The following is a 27,511-nucleotide window of genomic DNA, read 5'->3' as shown; positions in this document are numbered from 1 at the left end:
AACGTCAACAGGCCGTCTTGAAATTAATTTCTTTGGGGAATCGAAGCCACACAGCGCAGGAGCTCTGGAATGCCATCAAGCAGGAGAGCGATGTGTGGTTTGTGGCAGCGAATCTCCAGCCAGGCATGGTAGTGTGTGATAATGGCCGAAATCTGGTGGCAGCTCTGGGCCTCGGCAACCTCACTCACATCCCATGTCTGGCACATGTGCTCAACTTGGTCATGCAGAGATTTTTGAGGGACTATCCGGATCTTGATGCACTGCTGCACAAGGTCCGCCTAGAGTGTGCTCACTTGCGGCGTTCCAGCACGGCAAAATCGCGCATTGCGGCTCTGCAGCGCCGATTCCGCCTTCCGGAACATCGCATCATATGTGACCTACCTACCAGGTGGAATTCCACGTTACATATGTTGGAGCGGTTGTGTGAGCAGCAGCAAGCAGTAATGGAGTACCAGCTGCATCAGGCGCAAAGAAGTCGCACTCCGCGCCGTTCAGACTTCACAACCACAGAGTGGGCCACTATGAAGGACGTCTGCCAGGTTTTGCGTCCCTTCGATTATTCCACGCGGATGGCGAGTGCAGATGATGCACTAGTCAGCATGACTGTCCCCCTTATCTGCCTGCTTGAAAAATCACTGCAAGCGCTAAGGGATGATGTTGTGGAAGAGGTGGAGGATGATGATTCACCATTTCCATCATCTTCTGGACAGTCAGCGCCACGTGGTTCCTCACAAACGCGTAGGCAGGGGACACTTTGTGAGGAGGATGAGGAGGAGTCAATGGAGGAGTAAGACATCCGTCCAGAGGAGGGAGTTACACAATTGTCCAGTAGTCAGTGTGTACAGCGAGGGTGAAGTGATGACGAGCGGGCAGACATCACGCCTCAAGCAGGGGACAGCGTTTCTTGGCCAGTTGGCAGTCTGCAGCACATGGTTGATTACATGCTGCAGTGCCTGAGAAACGACCGCCGCATCGCCCACATTCTCAACATGTCTGATTATTGGGTGTTCACCCTCCTCGATCCTCGCTACCGGGACAACGTACAAAGCCTCATCACACCGTTGAACCGGGAGCGTAAAATGCGGGAGTACCAAGACACACTGGTGAATTCCATCATCTTCTCCAGTCCAACTGAGAGAAGTCCTGCTAGTGCTTTACAAAGCAGCTCAGTGCGTCCAGACAGTGGAGGAGGCTCTGCACAAAGAGGGAGCAGAAGCAGTGCCTCTGCCCAAGCAAGACCAGTATGGCCCAACTCTGCCCGCCACAAATGTCTACACCATCACAGACGGCTCCAGTCAGCAGGAGGCAACGGTTCCGTCAGATGGTGACAGACTACATGTCTTGCCCTCTTGCTGTACTCCCAGACGGCTCTTCCCCTTTCAAGTTTTGGGTCTCTAAGCTGGAAACATGGCCAGAGCTAAGCCAGTATGCATTGGAGGTGCTGGCTTGCCCTGCGGCTAGTGTATTATCGGAACGCGTCTTTAGTGCTGCAGGTGGTGTACTAACTGACCATCGCATGCAACTGTCCTCCGATAACGTTGACCGGCTTACTTTCCTGAAAATGAACCAGGCCTGGATCTCGCAGGAATTTGCCACTCCTGTTCCTGATTAAATAATTGGGTGACTGTCTACAGTATCCAGCTCTCCTGTTGTGTTCATCTTTCTACCACCTGAACTGTAATTCCTGGGCTCCAACACCGCCAGTTGAGGCTCAGAAGTGCCGTCTGCACAGTCAAAACATATGACCCAGTGTTATTGGGTGTCAGTAACGTCAGCTGATCCCCAGCTGTGTAGCCGGCAATGTGTCCTGCGACCGCCACGTTGACACAACAACTGAAATGTAAGGGAACCTGTCCCCCCCCCAGGCGTTTGTTACTGAAATAGCCACCTTGTGCAGCAGTTATGCTGCACAAGGAAAAGGTAACTATTTTTGTTTAGCTCCTTGCACACGCAGAACTTAACACTTTTAAAGTGTGTCCACTGATACCGTAAAACCATCCCAGAGGTGGGACTTTCCTTTGTAATGTGACGCAGCACACCCGTCATTCCTACCCCCTTGGTGCCGTGCGCCGCCTCCTCCGCGTTGTTTAATTCTGTCCTGGAGCCAGCGCTGTTATGTTATCCCTTGGCCAGGCACACTTTGCGGTGCCCGTCTTCTGACATCATTTGGTGTCAGGCTGGCTGCACCTGTGCAGCCGCGCCGGACGAGTTCCCGCCTCGCAGTGTCTTCTGATTTAATCACACTGCGGGCCTGGGATCCATGGGAATGCGCAGTGCTGTCCGCACAGTCAACAGTCGCTCCTCTGTATTGGGGTTCAGTAACGTCAGCTGCTCCCCTGCTGTGTGTGCTGCAATACCTCCTATCTGCTCCTCCTGCTGTCCCTGGGCTCCAATACCACTAGTTGGTGCCTGGAAGTGCTGTCCGCACAGTCAACAGTCGCTCCTCTGTTATTGGGGTTCAGTAACGTCAGCTGCTCCCCTGCTGTGTGTGCTGCAATACCTCCTATCTGCTCCTCCTGCTGTCCCTGGGCTCCAACACCATTAGTTGGTGCCTGGAAGTGCTGTCCGCACAGTCAACAGTCGCTCCTCTGTTATTGGGGTTCAGTAACGTCAGCTGCTCCCCTGCTGTGTGTGCTGCAATACCTCCTATCTGCTCCTCCTGCTGTCCCTGGGCTCCAACACCGCTAGTTGGTGCCTGGAAGTGTTGTCCGCACAGTCAACAGTCGCTCCTCTGTTAGTGGGGTTCAGTAACGCCTGCTGCTCCCCTGCTGTGTATCTGGCAACGTGTCATGCGACCGCCACGCTGGCACAACTAACAGACATTTACATGCCTCCAGTGCAGGCTTCGGCCTACACTCTGCGCCAATGTGTTAGTGGGGTTCAGTAATGCCTGCTGCTCCCCTGCTGTGTATCCGGCAACGTGTCATGCGACCACCACGCTGGCACAACTAAAATTTAAGGGAACCTGAAAGGCGTTTGTTACTGAAAGAGCCACCTTGTGCAGCAGTAATGCTGCAGAAAGAAAAGGTGGCTCTTTTAATTATGCTCCTTTCAAAGGCTGAACTACACACTTATTAAATGTGTCTCCTCACACCATTTAACCGTCCCGGAGGTGGGACTTTCCTTTGTAATGTGACGCAGCACAGTGGTCATTCCTACCCCCTTGGCGCCGTGCGCCGCCTCCTCAGCGTTGTTTGATTCTGTCCCTGAGCCTGCGCTGTTATGTTATCCCTTGGCCAGGCACACTTAGCGCTGCCCGTCTTCTGACATCATTTGGTGTCAGGCTGGCTGCGCCTGTGCAGCCGCGCTGGACGGGATCCCGCCTCGCAGTGTCTTCTGATTTAATCACACTGCGGGCCTGGGATCCATGGGCATGCGCAGTGCATATCTTCACCTCCGCCTCTCACTCATCTCCCTCCACCTTCTTCAGACTGTGTGCCGTCAGCTTATCCCTAATAGCATGCCACGGCCATGACACCGCACAGTCTGAAGAAGCCGGAGGGAGGGGAGTGAGAGGCGAGGATATGCACTGCGCATGGCCACGGATCACAAGCCCGCGGTGGGATTACATTAGACGACACTGCGAGGCGGGATCTCGGCCAGCGCAGCCGCACAGGCGCAGCCAGCCTGACGCAAAATGATGTCAGAAGATGGGCAGCACTAAGTGTGCTCGGCCAAGGGATAACATAACAGCGCAGGCTCAGGGACAGAATCAAACAACGCTGAGGAGGCGGTGCACGGCGCCAAGGGGGTAGGAATGACGGCTGGGCTGCATCACATTACAAAGGAAAGTCCCACCTCCGGGATGGTTTAACGGTGTGAGGGGACACATTTCATAAGTGTCTAGTTCAGCCTTTGAAAGGAGCATAATTAAAAGAGCCACCTTTTCCTTTTGCATCATTAGTGCTGTAGAAGATGGCTCTTTCAGCAACAAACGTCTGGGGTGGGGGTTAAAGGTTCCCTTTCAACTTGCTCCAGTGCAGGCTTTGGCCTACACTCTGCTCCTTTTGCTGACCCCGGGCTCAAACACCACCAGTTGGCGCCCGGAAGTGCTAGCTGCACAGAGAAAAACACCAGCCAATGTGTCAGTGGGGTTCAGCAACGTCAGCTGTTCCCCTGCTGTGTAGCCGACATCGTGTCCTGCAAACGCCACTCAGACACAACAGACCTAAAACTGCCTCCAGTGTAGGCTTCGGCCTACACCCTGCTCCCTCTCCTCCTGCTGTCCCTGGGCTCTAACACCGCCAGTTGGTGCCTGGAAGTGTTGGATGCACAGTTAACACTTGCTGCCGTGTTATTGGGTTTCAGTAACGTCAGCTGCTCCCCTGCTGTGTGTGCTGCAATACCTCCTATCTGCTCCTCCCGCTGTCCATGGGCTCCAACACCGCTAGTTGGAGCCTGGAAGTGCTGTCCGCACAGTCAACAGTCGCTCCTCTGTTATTGGGGTTCAGTAACGTCAGCTGCTCCCCTGCTGTGTGTGCTGCAATACCTCCTATCTGCTCCTCCTGCTGACCCTGGGCTCTAACACCGCCAGTTGGGGCCCGGAAGTGCTAGCTGCACAGAGCAAAACACCAGCCAATGTGTCAGTGGGGTTCAGCACCGCCAGCTGTTCCCCTGCTGTGTAGCTGGCAACGTGTCCTGAAAAAGCCACGCAGACACAAGAACTGAAATTGAAGGGAACCTGTCCCCCCCAGGCGTTGGCATGTATAACAGCCACCTTGTACAGCAGTAATGCTGCATTTGTACAAGGTGGCTCATTGATTTACTCTCCTTGCACACGCCGAACGCAACACGTCTAAAATGTGTCTCCTGAGACCATTAAACCGTCCCTGAGGTGTGACTTTCCTTTGTAATGACACGCTGCACCCCCCTTGGTAGTGCTGCCCGTCTTCTGACATCATTGTTTGGCTGGCTGCGCCTCTGCGGCCGCCCTGCCCGACACAACGCCCCTCGGTGTCTTATTTATTTTGACTGCGAGGGTGTGATTGACGGGCATGAGCAGTGCATATCTTCGCCTGTTGTCACTCATCTCCTTCCGCCTTCTTCACACTGTGCGGCCTCATGGCCGTGGCATGCCATAAGGGATCAGCTGGCGCCGCACAGTCTGAAGCAGGTGTAAGGACCCGAGTGAGAGGTAAACATATGTACTGCGCAAGGCCATGAATCCCAGTCCCGCAGTGTGAAACAATGTAAAGACACTGCTGGGCTGGGATTCATGGGCATCGCGAACCGCACCAGCCGACATCAAATGATGTCAGAAGACGGACAGCGCATGGCCAAGGGATAACGCAACAGCGCAGACTCCTGTACAGCAAAATGCGATGCTCAGGAGGCCGCGTCAAGCACCAAGGTGGAATTTTTGCCAGCTGTGCTGCGTCTGATTAAGAAGGGAACTCCCTCCTCCAAGACAGTTTTGACTGTATAAGGGCCTAAATGTGGTATGTGTTTCATTCAGCATGTGCAAGGAACAAAATTAAAAGAGCAACCTTTGACTTGGGCAGCATTACTGCTGCCCAAGGTGTGGCTCTTCTAGTTTGTAACACCTGAGGGGAGGTTAAAGGTTACCTTTAAAATTGGTTCAATTAGGCTTCGGCCTACACTCTGCTCCCTCTCCTCCTGCTGTCACTGGGCTCTAACACTGCCAGTTGGCGCCCGGAAGTGCTAGCTGCACAGAACAAAACACCCGCCACTCTGTCAGTGGGGTTCAGCACCGCCAGCTGTTCCCCTGCTGTGTAGCTGGCAACGTGTCCTGCAAAAGCCATGCGGACACAAAGCTGCCGCCAGTGCAGGCTTCGGCTCACACTCTCCTCACTCTCCACCTGCTGACCCTGGGCTCTAACACCGCCAGTTGGCACCCGGAAGTGCTAGCTGCACAGAGCAAAACACCCGCCACTCTGTCAGTGGGGTTCAGCACCGCCAGCTGTTCCCCTGCTGTGTAGCTGGCAACGTGTCTTGCAAAAGCCATGCGGACACAAAGCTGCCGCCAGTGCAGGCTTCGGCCCACACTCTCCTCACTCTCCACCTGCTGACCCTGGGCTCTAACACCGCCAGTTGGCGCCTGGAAGTGCTAGCTGCACAGAGCAAAACACCCGCCACTCTGTCAGTGGGGTTCAGCACCGCCAGCTGTTCCCCTGCTGTGTAGCTGGCAACGTGTCCTGCAAAAGCCACGCGGACACAAAGCTGCCTGTTATGACCCCAATGGCAGAGGGTCTCAAAAGTAAATACCAAGTCTGCAAACACAAAAAAACAGCTCATAGGGCAGTGGTAACTGGGCTGACCGTATATCTAATCCTAGCACCACAAATAGCAGCAGCCGGGGAACGTGCCTACGTTGGTTCTAGACGTCTCGCGCCAGCCGGAGAACTAACTAACCCTAGAAGGGAAAAGATAGACCTTTCTTGCCTCCAGAGAAAAGACCCCAAAAGTTGGATACAAGCCCCCAACAAATAATAACGGTGAGGTAAGGAGAAAAGACAAACGTAAGAATGAACTAGATATTTAGCAAAGAGAGGCCCACTGACTAATAGCAGAATATAGTAAGATGACTTATATGGTCAGCAAAAACCCTATCAAAATTTCCACGCTGGATATTCAAGAACCCCCGAACCGTCTAACGGCCCGGGGGGAGAATACCAGCCCCCTAGAGCTTCCAGCAAAATCAGGAATCACATTTAGTACAAGCTGGACAAGAAATAATAGCAATGCAAATAACCAAAAAACAAGGAAGCAGGACTTAGCTTAATTTTGCAAGAACCAGGACCAGCAGACAAGAGCAAACAGAAAGGAACTGATTATAACGATGCCAGGCACCAGACTGAGAATTCAGGAAGTTTATATAGCAACACCCCTGGACTAACGACCCAGGTGGGTGCCAAACTGAGGAAAGACAATCCCAGAGTCATATCACTAGTGACCACAAGAGGGAGCCAAAAAAGTCTAATTCACAACAGTACCCCCCCGTTAAGGAGGGGTCACCGAACCCTCACCAAGACCACCAGGGCGATCAGGATGAGCAGCATGAAAGGCACGAACTAAATCGGCCGCATGCACATCAGAGGCAACCACCCAGGAATTATCCTCCTGATCATAGCCCTTCCACTTGACCAGATACTGAAGCCTCCGCCTGGAGAGACGAGAATCCAAGATCTTCTCCACCACGTACTCCAACTCGCCCTCAACCAACACCGGAGCAGGAGGCTTAACCGAAGGAACCACAGGTACAACATACCGCCGCAACAAAGACCTATGGAACACGTTGTGAATGGCAAACGACACCGGAAGATCCAAGCGAAAGGACACAGGATTAAGGATTTCCAATATCTTGTAAGGACCGATGAAGCGAGGCTTAAATTTAGGAGAGGAGACCTCCATAGGAACAAATCGAGAAGACAGCCATACCAAATCCCCAACACGAAGTCGGGGACCCACACCGTGGCGGCGGTTGGCAAAACGCTGAGCCTTCTCCTGTGACAACTTTAAGTTGTCCACCACATGATTCCAAATCTGCTGCAACCTATCCACCACGGAATCTACCCCAGGACAGTCAGAAGGCTCCACATGTCCCGAGGAAAAACGAGGATGGAAACCAGAGTTGCAAAAAAATGGCGAAACCAAAGTAGCGGAACTAGCCCAATTATTAAGGGCAAACTCAGCCAACGGCAAGAAGGTCACCCAATCATCCTGATCTGCAGAAACAAAACACCTCAAATAAGCCTCCAGAGTCTGATTAGTTCGCTCCGTTTGTCCATTAGTCTGAGGATGAAAGGCAGACGAAAACGACAAATCAATGCCCATCTTAGCACAAAAGGATCGCCAGAACCTGGAAACAAACTGGGATCCTCTGTCAGACACAATATTCTCAGGAATGCCGTGTAAACGAACCACATTCTGAAAGAACAAAGGAACCAGATCGGAAGAGGAAGGCAGCTTAGGCAAAGGTACCAAATGGACCATCTTGGAAAAGCGATCACATACCACCCAGATGACAGACATGCCCTGAGACACCGGAAGATCTAAAATGAAATCCATGGAAATGTGTGTCCAAGGCCTCTTCGGGACAGGCAAGGGCAAGAGCAACCCGCTGGCATGAGAACAGCAAGGCTTAGCTCGAGCACAAGTCCCACAGGACTGCACAAATGACCGCACATCCCGTGACAAGGAAGGCCACCAAAAGGACCTAGCCACCAAATCTCTGGTGCCAAAAATTCCCGGATGCCCTGCCAACACCGAGGAATGAACCTCGGAAATGACTCTGCTGGTCCACCTATCAGGAACAAACAGTCTGTCAGGTGGACAAGAGTCAGGTCTACCAGCCTGAAATCTCTGCAACATACGTCGCAAATCCGGAGAAATGGCCGACAAGATAACTCCCTCTTTAAGAATACCAACTGGCTCTGCGACTCCAGGAGAGTCAGGCACAAAGCTCCTTGAAAGAGCATCAGCCTTCACATTCTTTGAACCTGGTAAATACGAGACCACAAAGTCAAAACAGGAGAAAAACAATGACCAACGGGCCTGTCTAGGATTCAGGCATTTAGCAGACTCGAGATACATCAGATTTTTGTGATCAGTCAAGACCACCACACGATGCTTAGCACCCTCGAGCCAATGACGCCACTCCTCAAATGCCCACTTCATGGCCAACAACTCCCGATTGCCAACATCATAATTCCGCTCAGCAGGCGAAAACTTCCTAGAGAAAAAGGCACATGGTCTCATTACAGAGCAACCAGGGCCTCTCTGCGACAAAACGGCCCCTGCCCCAATCTCAGAAGCATCCACTTCAACCTGAAAGGGAAGTGAGACATCAGGCTGGCACAAAACAGGCGCCGAAGTAAACCGGCGTTTCAACTCTTGGAAAGCTTCCACGGCTGCAGGAGCCCAGTTAGCAACATCAGAACCTTTCTTGGTCATATCCGTCAAAGGTTTAACAACGCTAGAAAAATTAACGATAAAACGACGGTAGAAGTTAGCAAAACCCAAGAACTTCTGAAGACTCTTAACTGACGTGGGTTGAGCCCAATCATGAATAGCTCGGACCTTGACTGGGTCCATCTCCACCGCAGAAGGGGAAAAAATAAAACCCAAAAAGGGAACCTTCTGTACTCCAAAGAGACACTTTGAGCCCTTAACAAACAAAGCATTCTCACGCAAAACCTGAAACACCATCCTGACCTGCTTTACATGCGAGTCCCAATCATCAGAAAAAAACAGAATATCATCCAGATAAACAATCATAAATTTATCCAGTTTTTTCCTGAAAATATCATGCATAAAGGACTGAAACACTGAAGGAGCATTAGAGAGCCCAAAAGGCATCACCAAGTACTCAAAATGACCTTCGGGCGTATTAAATGCAGTTTTCCATTCATCTCCTTGCTTAATGCGCACAAGGTTGTACGCACCCCGAAGATCTATCTTGGTGAACCACTTGGCACCTTTAATCCGGGCAAACAAGTCCGACAACAGAGGCAAAGGATACTGAAATTTAACAGTGATTTTATTCAGAAGCCGATAGTCAATACAAGGTCTCAAAGATCCATCCTTCTTGGCCACAAAAAAGAATCCCGCACCAAGAGGGGAAGAGGATGGACGGATATGCCCCTTCTCCAGAGATTCCTTGATATACGAACGCATTGCGGTATGCTCAGGTACAGACAGATTAAATAATCTTCCCTTAGGAAATTTACTACCTGGAATCAAATCTATAGCGCAGTCACAGTCCCTATGAGGAGGAAGAGCACTGGACCTGGACTCGCTGAATACATCCTGATAATCAGACAAATACTCAGGAACTTCCGAAGGAGTAGAGGAAGCAATAGACACCGGCGGGGAATCAGCATGAATTCCCTGACAGCCCCAACTTGACACAGACATTGCCTTCCAATCCAAGACTGGATTATGGGTCTGTAACCATGGCAGACCCAAAACGACCAAATCATGCATTTTATGCAGAACAAGAAAATGAATCACCTCCCGATGTTCAGGAGTCATGCAAATGGTTACCTGTGTCCAAAACTGCGGTTTATTTTCCGCCAATGGCGTAGCATCAATACCTCTAAGAGGGATAGGATTTACCAACGGCTCAAGAACAAAACCACAGCGCTTGGCAAATGACAGATCCAGGGCAAGACTCAGGGCAGCACCTGAATCCACAAACGCCATAACAGGGTAGGAGGACAATGAGCAAATTAAAGTCACAGACAAAATAAATTTAGGTTGCAAATTACCAATGGCGACAGGACTAACAACCCTTGTTAGGCGTTTAGAGCATGCTGATATAACATGTGTAGAATCACCACAGTAAAAACACAACCCATTCTGACGTCTATGATTTTTCCGTTCATTTCTAGTCTGAATTCTACCACATTGCATTAAATCAGGTGTTTGTTCAGACAACACCACCAGAGGATTAGCGGCTTTGCGCTCCCGCAAACGCCGGTCAATTTGAATAGCCAGCGCCATGGAATCATTCAGACTTGTAGGAATGGAGAAAGCCACCATCACATTCTTAATGGCTTCAGAAAGGCCATTTCTGAAATTTGCGGCCAGAGCACACTCATTCCACTGAGTAAGCACGGACCATTTCCGAAATTTTTGGCAATACACTTCAGCTTCATCCTGGCCCTGAGAAATAGCCAGCAAGGCTTTTTCTGCCTGAATTTCAAGATTGGGTTCCTCGTAAAGCAATCCGAGCGCCAGAAAAAACGCATCAATATTTGCCAATGCCGGATCTCCTGGCGCTAGCGAGAAGGCCCAATCCTGAGGGTCGCCCCGTAAGAAAGAGATAACAATTTTAACTTGCTGAACTGAGTCTCCAGATGAACGGGGTCTCAGAGATAGAAACAATTTACAATTATTCCTGAAATTCCTAAACTTAAATTGGTCTCCAGAGAACAGTTCAGGAATAGGTATTTTAGGTTCAGACATTGGACTACTGGTAACAAAACCTTGTATGCCCTGCACACGAGCAGCAAGCTGATCCACACTTGTAATCAAGGTCTGGACATTCATGTCTGCAGCACACTCAAGCCACTCAGAGGTAAAGGGGAGGAAGAAAGAGAGGAAAAAAAAAAAAAAACTCAGAATTTCCTTTCTTATTATCCCACTTCTGCAATGCATTAAACATTCAACTTGGGCCTGGCATACTGTTATGACCCCAATGGCAGAGGGTCTCAAAAGTAAATACCAAGTCTGCAAACACAAAAAAACAGCTCATAGGGCAGTGGTAACTGGGCTGACCGTATATCTAATCCTAGCACCACAAATAGCAGCAGCCGGGGAACGTGCCTACTTGGTTCTAGACGTCTCGCGCCAGCCGGAGAACTAACTAACCCTAGAAGGGAAAAGATAGACCTTTCTTGCCTCCAGAGAAAAGACCCCAAAAGTTGGATACAAGCCCCCAACAAATAATAACGGTGAGGTAAGGAGAAAAGACAAACGTAAGAATGAACTAGATATTTAGCAAAGAGAGGCCCACTGACTAATAGCAGAATATAGTAAGATGACTTATACGGTCAGCAAAAACCATATTAAAATTTCCATGCTGGATATTCAAGAACCCCCGAACCGTCTAACGGCCCGGGGGGAGAATACCAGCCCCCTAGAGCTTCCAGCAAAATCAGGAATCACATTTAGTACAAGCTGGACAAGAAATAATAGCAATGCAAATAACCAAAAAACAAGGAAGCAGGACTTAGCTTAATTTTGCAAGAACCAGGACCAGCAGACAGGAGCAAACAGAAAGGAACTGACTACAACGATGCCAGGCACCAGACTGAGAATTCAGGAAGTTTATATAGCAACACCCCTGGACTAACGACCCAGGTGGGTGCCAAACTGAGGAAAGACAATCCCAGAGTCATATCACTAGTGACCACAAGAGGGAGCCAAAAAAGTCTAATTCACAACAGCTGCCGCCAGTGCAGGCTTCGGCCCACACTTTCCTCACTCTCCACCTGCTGACCCTGGGTTCTAACACCACCAGTTGGCGCCCGGAAGTGCTAGCTGCACAGAGCAAAACACCAGCCAATGTGTCATTGGGGTTCAGCACCACCAGCTGTTCCCCTGCTGTGTAGCTGGCAACGTGTCCTGCAAAAGCCACGCGGACACAAAGCTGCCGCCAGTGCAGGCTTCAGCCTACACTCTCCTCACTCTACACCTGCTGATCCTGGGCTCTAACACTGCCAGTTGGCGCCCAGAAGTGCTAGCTGCACAGAGCAAAACACCAGCCAATGTGTCAGTGGGGTTCAGCACCACCAGCTGTTCCCCTGCTGTGTAGCTGGCAACGTGTCCTGCAAAAGCCACGCAGACACAAGAACTGAAATTGAAGGGAACCTGTCCCCCCCCCCAGGCGTTGGCATGTATAACAGCCACCTTGTACAGCAGTAATGCTGCATTTGTACAAGGTGGCTCATTAATTTACTCTCCTTGCACACGCCGAACGCAACATGTCTAAAATGTCTCTCCTGAGACCATTAAACCGTCCCTGAGGTGTGACTTTCCTTTGTAATGACACGCTGCACCCCCTTGGTAGCGCTGCCCGTCTTCTGACATCATTGCTTGGCTGGCTGCGCCTCTGCGGCCGCCCTGCCCGACACAACGCCCCTCGGTGTCTTATTTATTTTGACTGCGAGGGTGTGATTGACGGGCATGAGCAGTGCATATCTTCGCCTGTTGTCACTCATCTCCTTCCGCCTTCTTCACACTGTGCGGCCTCATGGCCGTGGTATGCCATAAGGGATCAGCTGGCGCCGCACAGTCTGAAGCAGGTGTAAGGACCCGAGTGAGAGGCGAACATATGAACTGCGCAAGGCCATGAATCCCAGTCCCGCAGTGTGAAACAATGTAAAGACACTGCAGGGCTGGGATTCATGGGCATTGCGAACCGCACCAGCCGACATCAAATGATGTCAGAAGACGGACAGCGCATGGCCAAGGGATAACACAACAGCGCAGACTCCTGTACAGCAAAATGCGATGCTCAGGAGGCCGCGCCAAGCACCAAGGTGGTATTTTTGCCAGCCGTGCTGCATCTCATTAAGAAGGGAACTCCCTCCTCCAAGACAGTTTTGACTGTATAAGGGCCTAAATGTGGTACGTGTTTCATTCAGCGTGTGCAAGGAACAAAATTAAAAGAGCAACCTTTGACTTGGGCAGCATTACTGCTGCCCAAGGTGTGGCTCTTCTAGTTTGTAACACCTGAGGGGGGGTTAAAGGTTACCTTTAAAATTGGTTCAATTAGGCTTCGGCCTACACTCTGCTCCCTCTCCTCCTGCTGTCCCTGGGCTCTAACACCGCCAGTTGGCGCCCGGAAGTGCTAGCTGCACAGAGCAAAACACCCGCCACTCTGTCAGTGGGGTTCAGCACCACCAGCTGTTCCCCTGCTGTGTAGCTGGCAACGTGTCCTGCAAAAGCCACGCGGACACAAAGCTGCCGCCAGTGCAGGCTTCGGCCTACACTCTCCTCACTCTCCACCTGCTGACCCTGGTCTCTAACACCGCCAGTTGGCGCCTGGAAGTGCTAGCTGCACAGAGCAAAACACCCGCCACTCTGTCAGTGGGGTTCAGCACCGCCAGCTGTTCCCCTGCTGTGTAGCTGGGAACGTGTCCTGCAAAAGCCACGCGGACACAAAGCTGCCGCCAGTGCAGGCTTCGGCCTACACTCTCCTCACTCTCCACCTGCTGACCCTGGGCTCTAACACTGCCAGTTGGCGCCCGGAAGTGCTAGCTGCACAGAGCAAAACACCAGCCAATGTGTCAGTGGGGTTCAGCACCGCCAGCTGTTCCCCTGCTGTGTAGCTGGCAACGTGTCCTGCAAAAGCCACGCAGACACAAGAACTGAAATTGAAGGGAAACTGTCCCCCCCCCCAGGTGTTGGCATGTATAACAGCCACCTTGTACAGCAGTAATGCTGCATTTGTACAAGGTGGCTCATTAATTTACTCTCCTTGCACACGCCGAACGCAACACGTCTAAAATGTGTCTCCTGAGACCATTAAACCGTCCCTGAGGTGTGACTTTCCTTTGTAATGACACGCTGCACCCCCTTGGTAGCGCTGCCCGTCTTCTGACATCATTGTTTGGCTGGCTGCGCCTCTGCGGCTGCCCTGCCCGTCACAACGCCCCTCGGTGTCTTATTTATTTTGACTGCGAGGGTGTGATTGACGGGTATGAGCAGTGCATATCTTCGCCTGTTGTCACTCATCTCCTTCCGCCTTCTTCACACTGTGCGGCCTCATGGCCGTGGCATGCCATAAGGGATCAGCTGGCGCCGCACAGTCTGAAGCAGGTGTTAGGACCCGAGTGAGAGGCGAACATATGTACTGCGCAAGGCCATGAATCCCAGTCCCGCAGTGTGAAACACTGTAAAGACATTGCTGGGCTGGGATTCATGGGCATTGCGAACCGCACCAGCCGACATCAAATGATGTCAGAAGACGGACAGTGCATGGCCAAGGGATAACGCAACAGCGCAGACTCCTGTACAGCAAAATGCGATGCTCAGGAGGCCGCGCCAAGCACCAAGGTGGTATTTTTGCCAGCTGTGCTACGTCTCATTTAGAAGGGAACTCCCTCCTCCAAGACAGTTTTGACTGTATAAGGGCCTAAATGTGGTACGTGTTTCATTCAGCGTGTGCAAGGAACAAAATTAAAAGAGCAACCTTTGACATGGGCAGCATTACTGCTGCCCAAGGTGTGGGTCTTCTAGTTTGTAATGCCTGAGGGGGGGTTAAAGGTTACCTTTAAAATTGGTTCAATTAGGCTTCGACCTACACTCTGCTCCCTCTCCTCCTGCTGTCCCTGGGCTCTAACACCGCCAGTTGGCGCCCGGAAGTGCTAGCTGCACAGAGCAAAACACCCGCCACTCTGTCAGTGGGGTTCAGCACCGCCAGCTGTTCCCCTGCTGTGTAGCTGGCAACGTGTCCTGCAAAAGCCACGCGGACACAAAGTGGCCGCCCGTGCAAGCTTCGGCCTACACTCTCCTCACTCTCCACCTGCTGACCATGGGCTCTAACACTGCCAGTTGGCGCCCGGAAGTGCTAGCTGCACAGAGCAAAACACCAGCCAATGTGTCAGTGGGGTTCAGCACCACCAGCTGTTCCCCTGCTGTGTAGCTGGCAACGTGTCCTGCAAAAGCCACGCAGACACAAGAACTGAAATTGAAGGGAACCTGTCCCCCCCAGGCGTTGGCATGTATAACAGCCACCTTGTACAGCAGTAATGCTGCATTTGTACAAGGTGGCTCATTAATTTACTCTCCTTGCAGACGCCGAACGCAACACGTCTAAAATGTGTCTCCTGAGACCATTAAACCGTCCCTGAGGTGTGACTTTCCTTTGTAATGACACGCTGCACCCCCTTGGTAGCGCTGCCCGTCTTCTGACATCATTGCTTGGCTGGCTGCGCCTCTGCGGCCGCCCTGCCCGACACAACGCCCCTCGGTGTCTTATTTATTTTGACTGCGAGGGTGTGATTGACGGGCATGAGCAGTGCATATCTTCGCCTGTTGTCACTCATCTCCTTCCGCCTTCTTCACACTGTGCGGCCTCATGGCCGTGGCATGCCATAAGGGATCAGCTGGCGCCGCACAGTCTGAAGCAGGTGTAAGGACCCGAGTGAGAGGCGAACATATGAACTGCGCAAGGCCATGAATCCCAGTCCCGCAGTGTGAAACAATGTAAAGACACTGCTGGGCTGGGATTCATGGGCATCGCGAACCGCACCAGCCGACATCAAATGATGTCAGAAGACGGACAGCGCATGGCCAAGGGATAACGCAACAGCGCAGACTCCTGTACAGCAAAATGTGATGCTCAGGAGGCCGCGCCAAGCACCAAGGTGGTATTTTTGCCAGCTGTGCTGCGTCTCATTAAGAAGGGAACTCCCTCCTCCAAGACAGTTTTGACTGTATAAGGGCCTAAATGTGGTACGTGTTTCATTCAGCGTGTGCAAGGAACAAAATTAAAAGAGTAACCTTTGACTTGGGCAGCATTACTGCTGCCCAAGGTGTGGCTCTTCTAGTTTGTAACACCTGAGGGGGGGTTAAAGGTTACCTTTAAAATTGGTTCAATTAGGCTTCGACCTACACTCTGCTCCCTCTCCTCCTGCTGTCCCTGAGCTCTAACACTGCCAGTTGGTGCCCGGAAGTGCTGGCTGCACAGAGCAAAACACCCGCCACTCTGTCAGTGGGGTTCAGCACCGCCAGCTGTTCCCCTGCTGTGTAACCGGCATCGTGTCCTGCAAAAGCCAAGCGGACACAACAGACCTCCAAATGCCTCCAGTGCAGGCTTCGGCCTACACTCTGCTCCCCCTGCTGACCCTTTGCTCCAACACCACTAGTTGGGGCTCTAGGAAGACAAGCTTGAATAGTTCCCCATCCTGATTCCAGTACCGTCAGCTGGTTCCGGATAGAGCCTTTGGCTTAGGTGCCTCCTTCTGGGTATCCGAGTTCCACCAACGTCAGGTGGTCCTTGGTAGTGCTTTCAGGCACGGGTACCTCCTGCTTAGTAACCGGGTTCCAGTAACGTTAGCTGGTCCTCGGTAGTTCTATTGGCTCTTGGACCTTCGGCTACCCATCCGGGTTCCAGTACCGTCAGCTGGTTCTCGGCAGTGTCTTTTGCTCTTGTACCTTCTGCTCCCCATCCTGGTTCCAGTACCGTCAGCTGGTTCCGGGCAGAGCCTTTGGCTTAGGTGCCTCCCTCTGGGTATCCAAGTTCCACCAACGTCAGGTGGTCCTTGGTAGTGCTTTCAGGCACGGGTACCTCCTGCTTAGTAACCGGGTTCCAGTAACGTCAGCTGGTCCTCGGTAGTTCCATTGGCTCTTGGACCTTCAGGTAGCCATCCGAGTTCCAGTTCCATCAGCTGTTTCTCGGCATTTTCTCAGCCTTCTTGTACCTTCTGTTACATTTCCAAGTTCAAGACCCTAAAGACGATGACCCGGAAGACCACCCCTAAGATGACGACGACACCAGAGACGACAATCACTGAGATGACGACGACCCTGGAGACGATGACCCTGAAGACCACCCCGATGACGACGACCCCGGAGACGATGACCCTGGAGACGACGACTGTTGTGAATTTGCTTTTTGCTCCCTCTAGTGGTTACTAGTTTTTTGACTCTGGTTTTTCTGTCATTCCTTTTATCCGCACCTGGGTCGTTAGTTAGGGGTGTTGCTATATAAGCTCCCTGGACCTTCAGTTCTATGCCTGGCAACGTAGTTATCAGAGCTAGTCTGCTGTGCTCTTGTCTACTGATCCTGGTTCCAGTTATATCAGCTAAGTCTGCCTTTTGCTTTTTGCTATTTGTTTTGGTTTTGTATTTTTGTCCAGCTTGTTCCAAATCTATATCCTGACCTTTGCTGGAAGCTCTAGGGGGCTGGTGTTCTCCCCCCGGACCGTTAGACGGTTCGGGGGTTCTTGAATTTCCAGTGTGGATTTTGATAGGGTTTTTGTTGACCATATAAGTTACCTTTCTTTATTCTGCTATCAGTAAGCGGGCCTCTCTGTGCTAAACCTGGTTCATTTCTGTGTTTGTCATTTCCTCTTACCTCACCGTCATTATTTGTGGGGGGCTTCTATCCAGCTTTGGGGTTCCCTTCTCTGGAGGCAAGAAAGGTCTTTGTTTTCCTCTACTAGGGGTAGCTAGATTCTCCGGCTGGCGCGTGTCATCTAGAATCAACGTAGGAATGATCCCCGGCTACTTCTAGTGTTGGCGTTAGGAGTAGATATATGGTCAACCCAGTTACCACTGCCCTATGAGCTGGATTTTTGTATTCTGCAGACTTCCACGTTCCTCTGAGACCCTCGCCATTGGGGTCATAACAGTTTGCCAGGCCAGTATTAAATGTTTAATGCATTGCAGAAGAGGGATTATAAGAAAGAAGATTCTGAGTTTTTTTTTTTTTTTTCTTTTTCCCCTTTACCTCAGAGTGGCTATGCTTGCTGCATACATGAATGTCCAGACCTTGATTACAAGTGTGGACCAGCTGGCTACTCGTGTGCAGGGCATACAAGACTATGTTATCAAAAATCCTAGGTCAGAACCTAAAATACCGATTCCTGAACTGTTTTCCGGAGACAGGTTTAAGTTTAGGAATTTCGTGAATAATTGTAAATTGTTTTTGTCCCTGAGACCCTGTTCATCTGGAGATTCTGCTCAGCAAGTAAAAATTGTTATTTCGTTCTTACGGGGCGACCCTCAGGATTGGGCTTTTTCGCTGGCGCCAGGAGATCCGGCATTGGCTGATCTTGATGCGTTTTTCCTGGCGCTCGGTTTACTTTATGAGGAACCCAATCTTGAGATTCAGGCAGAAAAGGCCTTGCTGGCTATGTCTCAGGGGCAGGACGAGGCTGAAGTGTATTGCCAAAAATTTCGGAAATGGTCCGTGCTGACACATTGGAACGAGTGTGCACTGGCCGCTAATTTTAGAAATGGCCTTTCTGAAGCCATTAAGAATGTTATGGTGGGTTTTCCCATTCCCACAGGTCTGAATGATACTATGGCATTGGCTATTCAAATTGACCGGCGGTTGCGGGAGCGCAAAACCGCAAATTCCCTCATGGTGTTGTCTGAACAGACACCTGATTTAATGCAATGTGATAGAATCCTGACTAGAAATGAGCGGAAAATTCATAGACGCCAGAATGGCTTGTGCTACTACTGTGGTGATTCTACACATGTTATCTCAGCATGCTCTAGACGTATAGCTAAGGTTGTTAGTCCTGTCACCGTTGGTAATTTGCAACCTAAATTTATTCTGTCTGTAACTTTGATTTGCTCACTGTCATCTTATCCTGTCATGGCGTTTGTAGATTCAGGTGCTGCCCTGAGTCTCATGGATCTCTCATTTGCTAAGCGCTGTGGTTTTACTCTTGAACCATTAGAAAATCCTATTCCTCTTAGGGGTATTGATGCTACACCATTGGCAGCAAATAAACCGCAGTATTGGACACAGGTTACCATGTGCATGACTCCTGAACACCGCGAGGTGATACGTTTCCTGGTTTTGCATAAAATGCATGATTTGGTTGTTTTGGGGCTGCCATGGTTACAGACCCATAATCCAGTCCTGGACTGGAAGGCTATGTCAGTCTCAAGTTGGGGCTGTCGTGGTATTCATGGGGATTCCCTGCCTGTGTCTATTGCTTCTTCTACGCCTTCGGAAGTTCCGGAGTATTTGTCTGATTATCAGGATGTCTTCAGTGAGTCTGAGTCCAGTGCACTGCCTCCTCATAGGGACTGTGACTGTGCTATAGATTTGATCCCGGGCAGTAAATTTCCTAAGGGAAGACTGTTTAATCTGTCGGTACCTGAACATACCGCTATGCGTTCATATATCAAGGAGTCTCTGGAGAAAGGACATATTCGTCCGTCTTCTTCCCCTCTTGGTGCGGGATTCTTTTTTGTGGCAAAAAAGGACGGATCTTTGAGACCTTGTATTGATTATCGGCTTTTGAATAAGATCACTGTCAAATTTCAGTATCCTTTACCGCTGTTGTCTGACTTGTTTGCCCGGATTAAGGGTGCCAAGTGGTTCACCAAGATAGACCTTCGTGGTGCGTACAACCTTGTGCGCATTAAGCAAGGTGATGAATGGAAAACCGCATTCAATACGCCCGAAGGTCATTTTGAGTACTTAGTGATGCCTTTTGGGCTCTCCAATGCGCCTTCAGTTTTTCAGTCCTTTATGCATGACATTTTCCGGAAGTATCTGGATAAATTTTTGATTGTTTATCTGGATGATATTTTGGTTTTTTCTGATAATTGGGATTCGCATGTGGAGCAGGTCAGGTTGGTCTTTAAAATTTTGCGTGAAAATTCTTTGTTTGTCAAGGGCTCAAAGTGTCTCTTTGGTGTACAGAAGGTTCCCTTTTTGGGGTTCATTTTTTCCCCTTCTGCTGTGGAGATGGACCCAGTCAAGGTCCGAGCTATTCTTGATTGGACTCAGCCCTCGTCAGTTAGGAGTCTTCAGAAGTTCTTGGGCTTCGCTAACTTCTACCGTCGTTTTATCGCTAATTTTTCTAGCATTGTGAAACCTTTGACGGATATGACCAAGAAGGGCTCCGATGTAGCTAACTGGGCTCCTGCTGCCGTGGAGGCTTTTCAGGAGTTGAAACGCCGGTTTACTTCGGCGCCTGTTTTGTGCCAGCCTGACGTCTCACTTCCCTTTCAGGTTGAGGTGGATGCTTCGGAGATTGGGGCAGGGGCCGTTTTGTCGCAGAGAGGCCCTGGTTGCTCTGTTATGAAACCTTGTGCCTTTTTCTCTAGGAAGTTTTCGCCTGCCGAGCGAAATTATGATGTGGGCAATCGGGAGTTGTTGGCCATGAAATGGGCATTTGAGGAGTGGCGTCATTGGCTCGAGGGTGCTAAGCATCGTGTGGTGGTCTTGACTGATCACAAAAATCTGATGTATCTCGAGTCTGCTAAACGCCTTAATCCGAGACAGGCCCGCTGGTCATTGTTTTTCTCCCGCTTTGATTTTGTTGTCTCGTATTTACCAGGTTCAAAGAATGTGAAGGCCGATGCTCTTTCTAGGAGCTTTGTGCCTGATGCTCCTGGAGTCACTGATCCTGTTGGTATTCTTAAAGATGGAGTTATCTTGTCAGCTATTTCTCCGGATCTGCGACGTGTGTTGCAGAGATTTCAGGCTGATAGGCCTGAGTCTTGTCCACCTGACAGACTGTTTGTCCCGGATAAGTGGACCAGCAGAGTCATTTCCGAGGTTCATTCCTCGGTGTTGGCAGGTCACCCGGGAATTTTTGGCACCAGAGATCTGGTGGCCAGGTCCTTTTGGTGGCCTTCCTTGTCAAGGGATGTGCGGTCATTTGTGCAGTCCTGTGGGACTTGTGCTCGAGCTAAGCCTTGCTGTTCTCGTGCCAGCGGTTTGCTCTTGCCCTTGCCTGTCCCGAAGAGACCTTGGACACATATCTCCATGGATTTCATTTCTGATCTTCCGCTATCTCAGGGCATGTCCGTTATCTGGGTGATATGTGATCGCTTCTCCAAGATGGTCCATTTGGTTCCTTTGCCTAAGCTGCCTTCCTCTTCCGATCTGGTTCCTGTGTTTTTCCAGAACGTGGTTCGTTTGCACGGCATCCCTGAGAATGTTGTGTCAGACAGAGGATCCCAGTTCGTTTCCAGGTTCTGGCGATCCTTTTGTAGTAGGATGGGCATTGATTTGTCGTTTTCGTCTGCTTTCCATCCTCAGACTAATGGACAGACGGAGCGAACCAATCAGACTTTGGAGGCTTATTTGAGGTGTTTTGTCTCTGCGGATCAGGACGATTGGGTGACATTCTTGCCGTTGGCTGAGTTTGCCCTTAATAATCGGGCTAGTTCCGCCACCTTGGTTTCGCCTTTTTTCTGCAACTCTGGTTTCCATCCTCGCTTTTCTTCGGGTCATGTGGAGCCTTCTGACTGTCCTGGGGTGGATTCTGTGGTGGATAGGTTGCAGCGGATCTGGAATCATGTGGTGGACAACTTGAAGTTGTCACAGGAGAAGGCTCAGCGCTTTGCCAACCGCCGTCGCGGTGTGGGTCCCCGACTACGCGTTGGGGATTTGGTATGGCTTTCTTCCCGCTTTGTTCCTATGAAGGTCTCCTCTCCCAAATTTAAACCTCGTTTTATTGGGCCTTACAAGATATTGGAAATCCTTAATCCTGTATCTTTTCGTCTGGATCTTCCTGTGTCGTTTGCTATTCACAATGTATTTCATAGGTCCTTGTTGCGGCGGTACATTGTGCCTGTAGTTCCTTCTGCTGAGCCTCCTGCTCCGGTGTTGGTTGAGGGCGAGTTGGAGTACGTGGTGGAGAAGATCTTGGATTCTCGCCTCTCCAGGCGGAGGCTTCAGTACCTGGTCAAGTGGAAGGGCTATGGTCAGGAGGATAATTCCTGGGTGGTCGCCTCTGATGTTCATGCGGCCGATTTAGTTCGTGCCTTTCATGCCGCTCATCCTGATCGCCCTGGTGGTCGTGGTGAGGGTTCGGTGACCCCTCACTAAGGGGGGGGTACTGTTGTGAATTTGCTTTTTGCTCCCTCTAGTGGTTACTAGTTTTTTGACTCTGGTTTTTCTGTCATTCCTTTTATCCGCACCTGGGTCGTTAGTTAGGGGTGTTGCTATATAAGCTCCCTGGACCTTCAGTTCTATGCCTGGCAACGTAGTTATCAGAGCTAGTCTGCTGTGCTCTTGTCTACTGATCCTGGTTCCAGTTATATCAGCTAAGTCTGCCTTTTGCTTTTTGCTATTTGTTTTGGTTTTGTATTTTTGTCCAGCTTGTTCCAAATCTATATCCTGACCTTTGCTGGAAGCTCTAGGGGGCTGGTGTTCTCCCCCCGGACCGTTAGACGGTTCGGGGGTTCTTGAATTTCCAGTGTGGATTTTGATAGGGTTTTTGTTGACCATATAAGTTACCTTTCTTTATTCTGCTATCAGTAAGCGGGCCTCTCTGTGCTAAACCTGGTTCATTTCTGTGTTTGTCATTTCCTCTTACCTCACCGTCATTATTTGTGGGGGGCTTCTATCCAGCTTTGGGGTTCCCTTATCTGGAGGCAAGAAAGGTCTTTGTTTTCCTCTACTAGGGGTAGCTAGATTCTCCGGCTGGCGCGTGTCATCTAGAATCAACGTAGGAATGATCCCCGGCTACTTCTAGTGTTGGCGTTAGGAGTAGATATATGGTCAACCCAGTTACCACTGCCCTATGAGCTGGATTTTTGTATTCTGCAGACTTCCACGTTCCTCTGAGACCCTCGCCATTGGGGTCATAACAGACGACGACATGGGAGACCGAGAAGCAGAAGAACAAGAGGCTGCAGAACAAAGAGCAGAAGAACATTAAGCATAACACTAAATATCAGAGCAAAAGATATTATCTAAATTATAAGCAGAAGAAGACTAAGCAGTGTATGGGGGTGAGTCCGTTCCTCCTCGTGGTGCCCCTGGATAAAGCCTGATGCTGCAGGCCAAACTGAACGCGGACAAATCTGTTTTGTGACAGGCAGAACGGAAGGTGTAATCTTCAAACTTTTATAGATAACAACTACGGGAATGCCTGTCACAAATAAGAATATGATGAAGAAGTTGAGTATGAAGAAGAATAATAGTTAAATAAAAAGAATATGAACAATGTAACAAAAAAAAATTAGGTAGAAGATGAAGAAGAAGATGAATAAGGTGAAGAAGAACTTGATGTCAAAGATGCTGATGATGATGATGAAGAAGAAAGTGTGGGAGAAGTAAAAAAGAGGATGAAGGGCGTGGAAGTAGTGAAACATCAATATCTGACAAAATAAAAAAAATCTTAACATAGTCAATATCTTTGTAACTCCGAACGTGAAAAAAAATTACAATTCCTGCTATTCTATTTGACTGGGCTAAACCTCTATGCCTTTAATGTCTCCGCCACGTCCCCCAATACATCCTACATTATTCTTAGTTGTTTTCCTTCATGTAGAATGAACCTACAAGGAAAGAAAGGGTTTATTTTAATTCCGATATTTTCGTTCCATTGACTTGCATTGGTATCGGGTATCGGTATCGGCGAGAGCCGATATTTTGCCGGTATCGGCCGATACTTTCCGATACCGATACTTTCCGATATCGGAAGGTATCGCTCAACACTAATTATGACTGTAACTGATGGCACTATGGTTGGCACTGAAGGTAGCTTAGATTACTGTGGGCAATCATATTCCAACCAGGAACACTGTGACGGAGACAAGGAATACTGTAGCTGACTCTGCAAATGCTATGGTTGACTGTGTGGGTGACTAAAATTAGGGACTATGATGGCTGGCACTGGCACTTATTTAGTGATCCACTATGAATGACTTTGGAAACACAGTGGCTGATTGGGAGTAAGGGGGATGATGATGTGAATAATACTGGACTCATGTGGCTAAGATATCAGGCAGGCACTGATTCAGTGCATTGTTGGTAAATATTTTGTTCAAGGGATATGGTGTCAAATTTTTTGGACACAGTGACACCCTGGGGCATTTTACTAATGCTGGGGGTGCTTTAGCAGCAGTTATTTTGGAAGCATTGTATCAGGCACTGAGAACTAATGTCATAGAGGATTCTATGAGACTCGAAAAAAAATGAGCTGATGTACCCTATAGCACACTTGCATGTTTTCCTTTGGCATCTAAGACCTGGGAGGCATGATATGCCACCCACTGTCCTCAAACTCATTTATACTTGATTTGCAATTTCTGCTCAGGCTCAGTGACATGCTACTTAAACAATCCGACAAAGGACTAAACCACGTAAAATATGCGTTTTGTGAAATATTCTGCAAATCTTGAAAGGAATGTATCTGTATAGTCATATGAACTCCAGCCGACACAATGACAATTTGCAGAGAAAGCAATACTGGGGTATTATGACGTAAAAAAAGAGCTGTCAGTCATAAGAAGTCAGGTGGGAGGTATGTGGATAGTTATATGAGCAGACAACAGGATGTTTTGAATGTTTCCACATGAAATAACTGCATTCATGTATCTGTTACAGCAGCGGAGTTAACATATTTTCTGTTAGGCGAAGGAACAAACTGAGACTCTACAGTCTGTAAGGGCGGGCGGCCCCCAGCCTGTGTAGAGGGGCGGACCACTGGTCCACAGCAAACAGGATTTGCATTATGAGCCTGCTATGGTCATGTCCCTTCAACTTTCTTAGTGGTTGTTGCACCTACAGTTAACAGATACAGATGTCATGTGAAAAGCCACATGCTCTTCCCTGCACACAGCCTCTCATTCTTCCCTGCTTCTTCTCTTCCTTTTCTCTGCCTTTGGTTAGCTTGTTGTGTATGGCAGCTCACTTGCTTCCCATTGCATAATCCAGCCCCCCTCCTCATCCGTGCAAGTGATCAGAAAGAAATCTGGAGCGGTGTCACAGAAGAGCAAGGGGAAGAAAGCCGTGCAGAGCGACGGACGAAGGAAGGGATGCTTGGCTCACTAGATCTGCTGCTCTCCGTCTCTACGAGGAGATTTGTCTGCTAACTCTCTAGCCTCGGATATTCATGATTGCGCTGAGAGAGAAGTCTGTCGCCTCACTGCCACCATGCGAGGTAAGGGGGCACTTGGAGGGCACTTACAGGGTGCCAACACTTGAGTTCATCCCAATAGTTCATGGTTCTCTTCCCGTCACTGTTGGTCGGTGCCCGGTCTCCATGCATTGCATTTTTCGAATTACTTTGTGTAGTTGGATGATTACTATGTCTAGCGACCTCAATGCTTCCCATGTGCAGTGCAATTGTTTCTAAAGATGTGATGAACCCTCCAAAAAGAATCAGTACTAACTCATCATTAATTAGTATTTTAATTAATTAATCAGATATTGTCTACATTTCTATATTGCTTATTGACCGATTATGTCTGAGACTTTGGAAAGATTTCACAACATAGATTAGGTATCTTACTCAGTATTGGTTGGCCAATATAGTAAAAAAGAAATTAAGTGAAATGCACAAAGTGTACAATATTTGATCAATGTGGTCAATATTTTTTCCAATTCTTCCCCAAAATTGCACTGTGTATGGCCACTAAAAAGAAGGACGCTGTTTATGGTAGCACTTGAAATCTGCAGGTTGTATCCAATCACTTACCTGGAAGGGATAGTCCCTTAAGTTCATGCACTGAGTGGCTAGTAAGTGTTTTTAAAGAGAGTCTCCCCTGGCACAATAGCTTTCTTGCTGTTCTACACTCATCTATTGCATTCTATGAGTACTCTGTAGGTTGGATCTCTCTATGTCTGTGCATCCCAATTGAATCAGGCAGTTCTTCCAGGTCACTGGCAGCATGATCTCTCCAAGCGGAGACATGTCCACTGGAGCGGTGTTTGTGTGTGGAAGGATGGGGGGTCTGGAGATGCGCACACAGACTTGTTACAATTAATAAAAAGCTGGAGTACTAAACCCAGACTACTTATTTTGCTGATGGCAATTATTGCACTTTATAAGTAGCCCATAGTTTCTGTACATCTATTACAGAATGGAAGATGCTTTGGGTATGTTCTTCGAAGACTACGCGTTGAATTAACAAAAGTACTTTGTGGCTAGATGGTAATACCCATACATATGATTATAAGAGTGATTTCTCTACACTTTTGTCTTGTGTTATGTACTAATTTTTATGACAGGTGTTCATTACATAATATCATTACGTGAATCGTTACCGATATCATAACCTAGTTTCTTATACAAGCACACACTACATAATGGCGGTAACCTAGCACAAGGCTATAGGGCAGCAAATAAGGTATATGTCTCTCTGGATACACATAGCGACTTTTATTAAAAGCAACAATCTCATATTTTTTATCGCTATGTAACAGTTCAATATTCCCACATTCTTCTCTTAACCAGGAGGCGTAGAGTCCTAAATAACGGCTCTTTACCTTGTCAAGAACGTCTCATAATTTCGTAATGACAAAATTACGCAACTTCAAAAAATTGGATAAGTTTTACCATTGATTGATAGATTTTGGTTGGTTGTATCTGATCGCTTTAGAATCATAGATGCGCCAATTAATTTCATATGAAAATCATTGTGTCGTAAACCATCAAAAATTGGTCCCCAAAGATAATAATTGCCTGTCCTATACACTGTCTGTATCCTGATTTCATTAAGCACTGAAATCACTGGCCATTAGTATTAATGTACTTTACTATTATCAGGTGACTGTTTATACTACAGAAAAGTTGTTAGCTCCTAATTAAAAATCTGGGTCCCACACTTATTTATTTCCTACCAGCACAATCACAATAGCAGCTAAAGATGCTGATCTGGCACTTATCTCTGGAATAATGCATACAAATTAGTGTGAGGTTGCTTAGTTGAAGGGATTTTGAAGCAATTATAGTAATAAAAAGGATATTTGGATTTAGTGATAATTGTATTTTTATTGCTTGGCTAAGGAAAAAAAATGACTTGCCAAGGAAAGGAGAGGAAAATAGGGGGATGTTTCCAGTGGTCACTGCACACTTTAATTGCAGAGTTGCACAATATGTTGCCAGTGGAGTATAAGTTTGGTTCTTGATCAATAGGATTGCAAGTAAATTGGTTGTCAAAGTGCTGGACAAGATAAAAGATCTTGTGAGATATAAGAAGCGGAGGCAGATTCATAGGCAGGAGACTCTTTAAGAAGTGCCGAAAGGGACAGAACTTGTTCCTCTCTCTGTGCAGGGTCTATCTGCAGATCAGTCCATATAGAAATCTGACACATATATATATATATATATATATATATATATATATATATATATATATATATATATATATATATATATATATGTATATATATATATATATATAATCAGGCAAGGGTAATTTAGTGATGTTATCCAAATATTGTCCAGCGTGGCTTACTGTCATATCAAGGTAGTGGCCAGATTGTTTGCGACAATTGTTCTTCTCTGATGCACCTTCCCATCCTCACACAAATCTCTCTTTTTGCTGTGTGCAATCAAGTGGATTGTATCAAAAGCTTTGAGCTCACATTCATCCACATTTT

The 27,511-nt window shown here is 48.7% G+C and overlaps 1 protein-coding gene across 1 annotated transcript in view; it reads left to right on the top strand.

Moving 5' to 3' along the window:
- The first annotated feature begins 24,602 nt into the window (after positions 1-24,602).
- Positions 24,603-27,511, top strand: part of RORB (RAR related orphan receptor B) — a 354,554-nt gene continuing 351,645 nt past the window's right edge. The window contains exon 1 of the mRNA XM_077249034.1: positions 24,603-25,067. Coding sequence (XP_077105149.1) covers positions 25,061-25,067 — 7 coding nt within the window. The 5' untranslated portion in view covers positions 24,603-25,060. The remainder of the gene's footprint in view (positions 25,068-27,511) is intronic.

The sequence above is a fragment of the Ranitomeya variabilis genome, chromosome 1 (assembly GCF_051348905.1).
Source record: "Ranitomeya variabilis isolate aRanVar5 chromosome 1, aRanVar5.hap1, whole genome shotgun sequence".
NCBI classification, from domain to species: Eukaryota; Metazoa; Chordata; class Amphibia; order Anura; family Dendrobatidae; genus Ranitomeya; species Ranitomeya variabilis.
The sequence above is the reverse complement of the archived record's forward strand: the minus strand, read 5'-3'. Positions and strand labels throughout refer to the sequence as shown.